This window comes from Brachyistius frenatus, unplaced genomic scaffold, assembly GCF_029030835.1.
Source record: "Brachyistius frenatus isolate BFR_SWC_R1_liver_20210118 unplaced genomic scaffold, ASM2903083v1 Contig_278, whole genome shotgun sequence".
NCBI classification, from domain to species: domain Eukaryota; kingdom Metazoa; phylum Chordata; class Actinopteri; family Embiotocidae; genus Brachyistius; species Brachyistius frenatus.
The window spans coordinates 157266-167500 of NW_027210877.1; the positions used below are offsets into that span (position 1 = coordinate 157266).

Sequence of the window (10235 nt, forward strand, 5' to 3'; positions counted from 1 at the left end):
CCCTGAACTTCTGAATGTAGAAGATAGATCTGAAAAATTTCACAGATTTCCTCATAAGAAAATCAACCTGACAGGTTTTGTTTTTTTAAAGTCTGGTTTTAAAAACTCAAATCTGAAACCGCATCTCACGTTTGTTTGAAATAATCCTCCACGAAAATAATGAAACGGATCACAGCTGGAAAGAAGCAGCGGCAGGAACCTCAATCACCCACATGAGGGCGCCATCGCACAGCGAGAGGACGAGAAGGAGGGTGAGGAGGGTGAGGAGGGTGAGGAGGGTGAGGAGAACCGCTTTGGGTCAACAAGCAAACATGTTCTGATAAATAACTTGTGGTGGAAGATGACGGCGCCATGCCTGTGAGTGTGTGTGTGTGTGTGTGTGTGTGTGTGTGTGTGTGTGTGTGTGTGTGTGTGTGTGTGTGTGTGTGTGTGTGTGTGTGGTGAGTGTTTAGCAGCATGCTAAAGGCTATGGTTTTTTTTTTTGGGTTGAGCTGTACAGCAACCAGCCCGGACGGGTTTTTTCTCCGCAGGGCGATTTCCATTATTTCGGTCCTGAAAGTGTCGTCAGGCGAATCATCCGCTGAGAGGATGCAGGTCCACCTTCACCTTCTCGCCGCTGCTCAGCATCCCCACGGTGGGGTAGAGGCCCCCCAGAGGAACCAGCATCTCCCGCCGACCCATGAGCTTCCCGTTCCTGGTGAAAAACACCTGCAGGGACCACAGTGTGTGTGTGTGTGTGTGTGTGTGTGTGTGTGTGTGTGTGTGTGTGTGTGTGTGTGTGTGTGTGTGTGTGTGTGTGTGTGTGGGGTGGGGGAATCCAACATCATCCACTAATACTACTAATACTACCACACTGTTCCAGGTGTTCTACATGTGTTCCAGATGGTCCAGTCTGTAACGGGTCTGTAACGGGTCTATAAGGGGTCTGTAACGGGTCGGTAACGGGTCAGTAACGGGTCAGTAACGGGTCGGTAACGGGTCTATAAGGGGTCTGTAACGGGTCGGTAACGGGTCTATAAGGGGTCTGTAACGGGTCGGTAACGGGTCAGTAACGGGTCGGTAACGGGTCAGTAACGGGTCAGTAACGGGTCAGTAACGGGTCTATAAGGGGTCTGTAACGGGTCGGTAACGGGTCTGTAACGGGTCTATAAGGGGTCTGTAACGGGTCGGTAACGGGTCTATAAGGGGTCTGTAACGGGTCTGTAACGGGTCTATAAGGGGTCTGTAACGGGTCGGTAACGGGTCTGTAACGGGTCCATAAGGGGTCCGTAACGGGTCGGTAACGGGTCTGTAACGGGTCTATAAGGGGTCTGTAATGGGTCGGTAACGGGTCTATAAGGGGTCTGTAATGGGTCGGTAACGGGTCTATAAGGGGTCTGTAACGGGTCGGTAACGGGTCGGTAACGGGTCTGTAACGGGTCGGTAACGGTCAGTTGTATAAACCGATAGCCGATTGAGGTGGCGCAGCGTGTTCCTCACCGTGACCTTCCTTCCCTCCTGCTCCTGCTCGACCTCTTCCCCATCTTCCTCCTCCTCCTCCTCCTCTTCATCGTTGAGGTACAGGACGTTCTGGACGCGGCCCGGCCGGACCTCCAGCTGATCCCAGTCGTCCACGACAGCTGAGGACAGAATGGAGCAGAGAAAAAGCTTGAATGTGCAGCAGCAGGATGGAGCTGTTGGCTGGCAGGGCGGGGCGGGGTGGGGCTTGGCGGGGCGGGCGTCTCTGACATCTGCTGCTGTCTTCAGCGTTAATTAAAGGTAAAGCAGAGTGAAAGGGAGCACTTGTTAAACTCACCCTCTCCGTCCAGGATGTAGTCTCGTGGGAACATGATGCCGCAGCCCATGATGTCGCCTTTGAAGCAGCGAGGACCAAAAGCGTCTCCAACTCCGCTGCCGTGAAAGATTTTACCGTCGTCTGTCGGAGAGGAAGATTGAGAAACCAACAGTGTTCATTAATTCATGAATTATCTTTTCATGAAGTTGAATATAAGATTTTAAAAGACTTTTCTAATGTGAAAATCACACAAAATAAGATATGATGGGAAACCAGCACGGACAAGTGACCCTCCATTTCCTTTCATGTCCTCCTGGTAATATATCATTCTAACAGTTTTCAGTGAACAGGTTTCTATTGTTTTCTGTTTGTGTGTTTTTGTTGATAGTGTTGTTTGTTGTGTTCCACACCAACGTTGACACCTTCAAGTCAAATTTATCTGCAATTTGCAATCTGTGTTTAAATCCGATCGCTCGCAGCTCGCTCCTGTGACCGGACCTCCATGAAGTTTGAAAAGCTTCCTGCAGCTCCGTCCAGCCTGGAAATAATCTCAGTTTTAGTTTCTCCCAAAGGTTTGTAATCTGCTCCCAAACCACCAGATTGAGGTGCTCGTACCAAACGTTTCCTCTTATTTCCTGTCCCTCTTCAACTGAGCCGACCAAATGAAGCACAATACTCCAAAATTATACATCTTTACTGCACAGTGGGCATGAAACATGTTTGAGACTTTTATAAATTATACTTAAAAGTGAAGTTGTGGTAGGAGGCGTGCAGCACAGCGCGTCCTGTAAGGTGTTTACGGCGGCGTGTCCGATGTGGCGCTGACCTCCAGGACATCCTGACATCATGGAGTGTAATGGGGGGGGGGGGGGGGGGGGGGGGGGGGGGGGGGGGGGGGGGGGGGGGGGGGGGGGGGGGGGGGGGGGGGGGGGGGGGGGGGGGGGGGGGGGGGGGGGGGGGGGGGGGGGGGGGGGGGGGGGGGGGGGGGGGGGGGGGGGGGGGGGGGGGGGGGGGGGGGGGGGGGGGGGGGCAGCAGCAGTAAAAAACACTTGTCTTTAAAATACAAGAATCAACAACATTCAAGGGAAATCATCAAACCAACACACTAGTTGTGAGACAACAATGTGGGGGAGAGGGGGAGGGTGGGGTGCAGCCTGCAGACGAGCTTCAAGCGAAGCGAAGCGGCTGCTGCTGGTAAATATTTATGGAGTTGTCATGGGACCCGTCCCCGGCTGAGGATCCTGTTTAAACAATCTGTATCGGAGCACCGGGGGGGGGCAGACTCACTGTGTCATTAGGCTCCATGCGGGTCTTTAACACAACACCACACACCCGGCAAACAGGAGCTCATGGACCGGGGGGGGGGGGGGGGGGCTCCATGCGGGTCTTTAACACAACACCACACACCCGGCAAACAGGAGCCACGCCGGCACAAGCACCGGATAAAAATAGAAGACAGCAGGGCAGCGGAGGGTGACAGGATTGGTGCTGGAGGTGAGCCGGGGGTGTGGAAGCCCAGGTCTGGGCCTAAGGGTGGAGCTCGTGGGGGGGGGGGGGAAATCGGATCTCAGCTGTGTGAATGCTGTCTGAGAAGAAAAACAAATCTGCCCAGCAAGTTCAGAAGTCGCCCTTTTTAGGGGCTCGTCCGGCAAATCCACCTTCACCGCTGGGACGTAAAAACAAGGTTCACACCGGCATGCTTCACCGAACCACGAGTGCCGTCCGGTCGGAGTTCTACCGCTGGATTTCTCCACAAACTCATCCTAAAATAACTCTTCTCCAACAGCTGCCGCGTCTCTGCACGTTCGCTGGTTCTCGTGGAGCTCTGAAGGATTCTAGCTGATGTTTCCTCTTCTTTCTTTTGATTTGACTCGACCTGTGTCCTGGTCCCGTGCTCCTCCTGCCTGATCTGTGTCCCGGTCCCGTGCTCCTCCTGCCTGATCTGTGTCCCGGTCCCGTGCTCCTCCTGCCTGATCTGTGTCCCGGTCCCGTGCTCCTCCTGCCTGATCTGTGTCCCGGTCCCGTGCTCCTCCTGCCTGATCTGTGTCCCGGTCCCGTGCTCCTCCTGCCTGATCTGTGTCCCGGTCCCGTGCTCCTCCTGCCTGATCTGTGTCCCGGTCCCGTGCTCCTCCTGCCTGATCTGTGTCCCGGTCCCGTGCTCCTCCTGCCTGATCTGTGTCCCGGTCCCGTGCTCCTCCTGGCTGATCTGATGAAGAGTTACACCGGGATCAGACTGCACCATATGTTGGTCTGTGGCAGAATAGGCAATCAAAGTGCTATAAATTCTTGCCGTGTCTTTTTTCAGGAAATTGGGGTCAAGAAGTTGTCAATCAGGGCTTTTACTCAACAGGTTACTGAAGTGCTATTTCTCGCCAACATTTATAGTTTTTTTATTCAGTCATGGTACTTTCTCAAGGAAATGTCAAAAGGCAGGTGTATTGTTTCCATAGCTCAACGAGCAGCACCATCCCACCAAGACAACTACTAGTTCAGAGCAAATTTCAAATGGTAGTTTTTCTTGAAACAGCATCCCTTCAATACACCACGTGTGCTGAAACTGTACGACCGCCACCATTGGTGGAACCACTTTAACATCATCATACTCAGCCGTCCCTGCTGGTCACTGGTCCATCTGTCGCCGAGCAAAACCTTAACGTGAAGAGCTTACAGACTGCAATCACAACGAAGCCTCGGGCTGTGAGTCATAGTGGGGCGGAGCCAGAGTGGCCTTCTTTGTGCAAACAGACAACACACTGGTGACTTTTGACTTTTTTATGCTTCTAGCGAACCAGGTCCAAGCTAATTCACAGTGGATGTACAAAGTCAGTTCATACAGGCGGTTCACCACATAAGTAATAGTATCATCAAGTATGACTTTCAGAAGCTGTCCAAATGTAATTGTATTGCCACTTAGACGGGCCTGATGATGCTTTCTGAAGTAACGACCCCATTTGTTTATTTTTGTTTTCTATGGAAACTGTAGCAGTTCATCTAAAACTTTAAGAACCTCCAAATACCGGTACTGATACCGTGTTGAGATACAGATCACATTTACCAGGTGTAAAAAGGGCCGTTAGTCATGAGTGTTAAACACCAAAAATGCACTAATCAAGATATTTTATTTGACATCTGCACCTACGAAATGCTTATTTATTGTTTTAAACTTTGGAAAGATCCTCCAAGGCCACAGAAAATCATATACAACTGACCACTACAGCTCCTCACAACTAAAATAGGTGGGGTGTACCTTAAATAAATGAAACAATTAGTTGGAATATAAACATAGTGAATTAATAGCTGATAAAAATAATCCTTCATTGCAGGACCAAATTAGCAGAATCAACCTTTAAGACCATTTTCGGTTTCTTGTTGGAAGCCAATACACAAGAAACAGGCTAAATTTGGCGTTTCGGCTGAGAAGGAAAATGTTACAATTTGCGTTGGACACGAGACAGTTTTAGTAGCGAGGTGCTGACCAAGGAGAGCTGATGGTGTCTAACGCAAGACGGCAGCCCAACAAAAACTGTCAACGCCACCAGGTGCTGATGCTTGTAGGGCAAAACCTGCAGCTGCGGGTGTTGAGTCATAGCACGTGTGAGCCGCTGATGGGGTGACGGGGGTGATGGGGGTAATGGGGGTGACGGGGTTAATGAGGCTTGCCGAGGAGCACTCACTGGTGGGACGACTGGGTGCTCCTGATTGGCCCTCAGGCCTCGCGGTGCCCTACGGACCATTAACTGGCGGAGCCAACATGCAGGATGGAGCTCCGCCTCCAACACAAACAACGGCGGGAACAACCAATGCGGCCAAAGAGAACTCTCAAACTACACAAGCTGGAAAAGGGAGCAGCGACACGCTTGGAAGGCATTTGTGTGTTTAACTGGAACACATCTGGGCTAAAAAACACACCCACAGTCAATAACACATCATGTGCTGCAGGTCGACCGGTCGCTCCCGACAACGCGCCCAAAATCTGCCAGACAGAAACAACTCAACAAATAAAGAAATATTAATTAGTAATTATGTAATTCATGTATTTACCTCCAGGTTGGATGAAATAAATTTACTGCTGATTTCTTGAACGTTAATGATAAATTGATTGAGGAAGAGCAGCCCTCCACGTTAGATATGGAGATCAGGTAGGAACACTAAACATCAGCTTTCTAAAGCAGCTTTCAGTCATTCCTCCTCTCAGACATCCAGGACTTCGTGTTCATTTACGTTACGTTTTTGTCACCGTGCCAAAGAAGCATCTGCATGCAATTCCTGAGCTGTTGGGTAGAAATATGGGAAGTGTGGAGGAGCGAGGAGAGACATGACGAAGAGAAGAGGTCCCGGCTGTTGGACTTTGAGTATCTGGATCAGAGCCGGCACCTGAACCCGAGCATGGGAAGCAAACCTCATATGCACAGCGTGAAAAACCACATACATCATTTTAGTCTCGAACAAATAAGATTAATGGAGCTCTGCACATTTCTGTGGTTTCCGCCACGCGGCAGCCAGAACCGGGCCGACCGCAGCGCGAGGCCTTTGGGACGGGCAGCGCTGTCACTCAGCGCCGAGGTATCATTCACAGACCCGGCAGGACGCACAGCATCCACTGTTATTATTATCAATGTTTCCTACAGAATAAATGGAATCTGCGAAGGGATCCGGGGATTTACATAAAGTGGAAACATGACTGGAATGTGCAGAGTGAACAAGAAAGAAGTGTTTTGATTTGGAGGTCAAATGGTGGAAAGTATATAAACATTTCTCTAAAAATAAAATATCATACACATTTCCTGGTGGAATAAATACAAATAAAAATAGTTGACATTTATAGTGTGTTCAGGTCAATCATCCTGTGAGAGCAGCTGGAACCCCCCACTGAGAAACATCCACAATGGGATGCTTCAGAACTAAATAAAAGCAGATAAAAGCCCAACTTTGGTCCGATAAGAACGAACAAGATTTGTGACAGCGGATCTCCAGATAAAGAGTGTGGAGAAATAACGAGCTCCTGCCGAGCCGCCCGCCGGCCTCCGATCCCGACGCAGTGTTTGATAGCTCATCTCGGCGCTGATAGCGTCGGGTGCTGAGGTCCGGACGCGATAGCGTTCACACAAACAACCAGGACCCAACGTGAAGCAACACAAGATCCCTTTGACTCGACCCGTTCTCGTCTTCTGTTTTTGCTTCATCACTTCGAGTGAGGACACGCACACAGCTCTGATCTCGGTTTGTGTTCGGCAGCTTCACATCCAGCTGAGTCGCTGCCGTGGGACGTTTCACCCAAAGATGCTTCAGGACGGGAAACATCACACAATCTTTCCAAGGAATCCGCCGGGCTGAAAGATCGGCAGAGAAAACAGGAAGAGGAGAAGAATCTTACCAGCGTGGTAGGCCACGGACCCGCGGCTCCAACCTGGGTGTCGGTTCTTTGGGTAGTCCTGCAAACACAAACAGTCACACAGGTCACCGTAGAAACCGCCAGCAGGGAACTGATCATCAGCAAAGACACAAACAGTCTCCTGAAAATAAAGAGCCGTCCAAATACAAGAGAACATATAAAAAGGAAAGAAAACAACGGACACATAACTATTTAAATGCTGTAATGGAAGCTTTCAAAACACATCAAAACAACAGTGAAGTCTGGCAGAACCAGAATCAGAACCATTATTACTCGGAGAATGTTTCACAGACTGCTGCTGAACAAACAGCTCGTACTGTGTGGCACGATGGCTCGTTGGTGAAGTGAGCAGTTCCCAAAATACTGGTCTCCAATGGAAGTGTGGAAGTACGGAAGTACGGCCACGAAGTCAACGCTCAGAGATACGAGGACGAAACACGCTGCAGTCCGGACCAACGGTCAGAACAGTTCGGACCGACGGTCAGAACAGTCCGGACCGACGGTCCGTAATCGGATGCTGCGTAATCGAACAGCTGAAACACAAGAAGCTGTCCGAAGTCACAAGAAGGAAGATGAAGAGTAGCAACCTGCCGGTGACGCGAGCCGACGGCCCGTCGACACATCAACCGTCAACGACCGGCTTCGTTACCGGACGTCGTTCGGACCAAAGAGCCGCTCTCATCTTAAAGGCTGATAGCGAGACACGCTTCCATCACGTGTGCACAGCGAAGGATTTCAAGTTTTGATGCCGATTATTGAGCCCGAGTTTACGGTGGAAATCGTTGCATCTCTCTTTGTGTCAGGGCGTGCGACGGGGATGGTCGTCCAAAGGTTTCCAGCGAACATGGAGAACGTGAAAAAGAGCCCATTGCTGGTGGAGTTGCTCCACATCTGTTTGGAGACCTGTCAGAGTCTGAGGACGTGTTGTCTCGTCCTCCATCTGTCTGCATGTTCAGTAAGCTGCTTCTCTCCAGGTTCACCATGCCAACAGAAACAACCAGCAGGCCAACGTCTCCGATAAGATCAGAGGATGACTCAGGTAATTACCAGAGATCTGTATCTCCATTACTGACATCCCTCTCTCCTCTCGGTGGGAAACAGCTTCCTTAATGCTCACTTCTTCAGATTCACGTTTCTTTTCAGCTTGAATGAACAGAAACAAAAGAGAACCAAGAGATCCGTCGGTTTCTGGTCACAGAAAACATCATCCAACAATGAGAAACGAACGAGGCAGAACATTACTCACAAAGTCTAATTATTACTATTGACACCTGCGTGGAGGTGAGGAGCTGAGCAACAGAGCTGCAGCAGACAGACGCGCAGCAGAGAAACATCCCGGATCCCGTCTGACAACCCCGTCGGGGCGGAGGAACAGGAAGTGGAGATGATGGAGGCGGGAAACAACGCCAGGAAGAGAAGAAGGACCGAGTGAGACATCAGCAGATGAAGAGACACGGAGGAATGCAGCAACCGCTCCACCTCCACCCCCACCCCCTGATCCGATCAGTGATGTTGGAGGAACACCGGAATTAAGACAACATTAAGGAACGGCTAAAACAAATAAGGGCTGAATTTATAGCACTTTAATGTAAACCGCAGACATGCGTCTGATAAATGGATCAACTGTTTGAACACCTTGTTTTCATAGCTGTGTTCTCGGTAATTGTTGCGTCCATCATCTCTAATTCCAACATCTCCATCAATCAAATAAATGGGTGTGTTGGTGAGAAAACCCGAAGCAGCACTCGTCCTCTCTTCACACAAAAACCCAGTAAATACAGTCTCCTCCTGGCTGCATTTACATATTTTTTTTCCCCTAAACGGACGATCATGGTCCCCAGAGGATGACACGTATGAACTTTGGCCATAAATCCTCTTGCGCCACACAAAAGGTTAAAACGTGTGGTTCGGAGTAAAACTCTCGAGACAGCTGTTGGATGGATTACCTTCAGATTTGGTGCAGACATTCATGGTCTTTGCAGAACGTACGCAACTCTCCACATTATCGTCATTTGTTATGTCAACATTTCAATTTGTCCAATCGTTTGGTTTATTTATGATTCAAATGAAAACCTTCAACATTTGGGAAAGTTTACACACACACAGCAACCAAAATGAATGTTACCCAAGATAGGGTTATATTTACCCGACACATCTGTTGATCCTGGAAAGCTTTTCTAATGTGAAAACAGTGTCTCTCCAGGAACATATGTAATTCAACCTATGCCATATTTGCAGGAGCTTGCAAAATTCCTGAAATTGCTGAAGACATTACAGCACAAAGTTCTTCCAAACAAAACTTTGCTTCATCAACAAAACAAAAAAAAGCTTCATAATTTACAGCCAGTAAGGCTCCTTAAGATCTGCTGTTATTATCAACATAAAACCACATTTTTGTTGTCTGGAAAAATGGCAAAACAGGAAGTGATAGGGTTCATTACGTACATTTTTAAACCCTTCTGGCTTTGTGAGATTGCACTTCATTTTTATGCAGTTTATGTTGAATTGATATAATTTAAAAACACATTTAAAGCATTTTTTATTTTATTTTTTTACAGAGGATGCCACTTATGTATTCTATATTTCAGTCAGTTTAGTTTTTTTTAAAGTTACAACACTTTTAGAACTCAGGAATGTTTTTAGGAATACACTTGTGTACAGAAATGACATAAGCTAATGCTGCAATGTGGGTATACAGTAAGTAATGGTGCCACTAAGACTGAGACTACACAATATATTTGTGTTTTAGCACGGTAACTGTCAGATTAAGAAATAAAGTGTCAAATTATTGTCGTGTCTTCGTCAGGAGACTGGCAACAATACAAGAATGAGTCGGACCAATCATCGATCATGTTCGCGCTTGAGTTTAAACAGCATCACAGACACTGTTTTATTTCTCTTTACGCCGTTTCCTCCAACGTGAACAGTCTTAATAAAGCTGCACATTTGTTGCCAGCCCATTTCTCACTATTGTGTCTGCAGTTGAAACTTTATTCTGCTGTTTTGAAAGGCTTCATTCATAGCTGGAGTTTACTGTTAGCTTACTGTTGTGTTTTAAACCCGGGGTTG

At 48.5% G+C, this 10235-nt stretch overlaps 1 protein-coding gene across 3 annotated transcripts in view; it reads right to left on the minus strand.

Annotated features, from left to right (window-relative positions):
- Positions 1 to 446: 446 nt before the first annotated feature.
- Positions 447 to 10235, minus strand: part of spryd3 (SPRY domain containing 3) — a 44895-nt gene continuing 35106 nt past the window's right edge. For 2 of the 3 annotated variants that reach the window (XM_069721901.1, XM_069721903.1), the window contains exons 8-11: positions 7149 to 7206; positions 1796 to 1915; positions 1480 to 1619; positions 447 to 708 (exon numbers count right to left, since the gene is read on the minus strand). In XM_069721901.1, coding sequence (XP_069578002.1) covers positions 574 to 708; positions 1480 to 1619; positions 1796 to 1915; positions 7149 to 7206 — 453 coding nt within the window. In that variant the 3' untranslated portion in view covers positions 447 to 573. Of the gene's footprint in view, positions 709 to 1479; positions 1620 to 1795; positions 1916 to 3161; positions 3981 to 7148; positions 7207 to 10235 lie in introns of those variants that run through there. The other variant, XM_069721902.1, reaches the window with a different exon arrangement.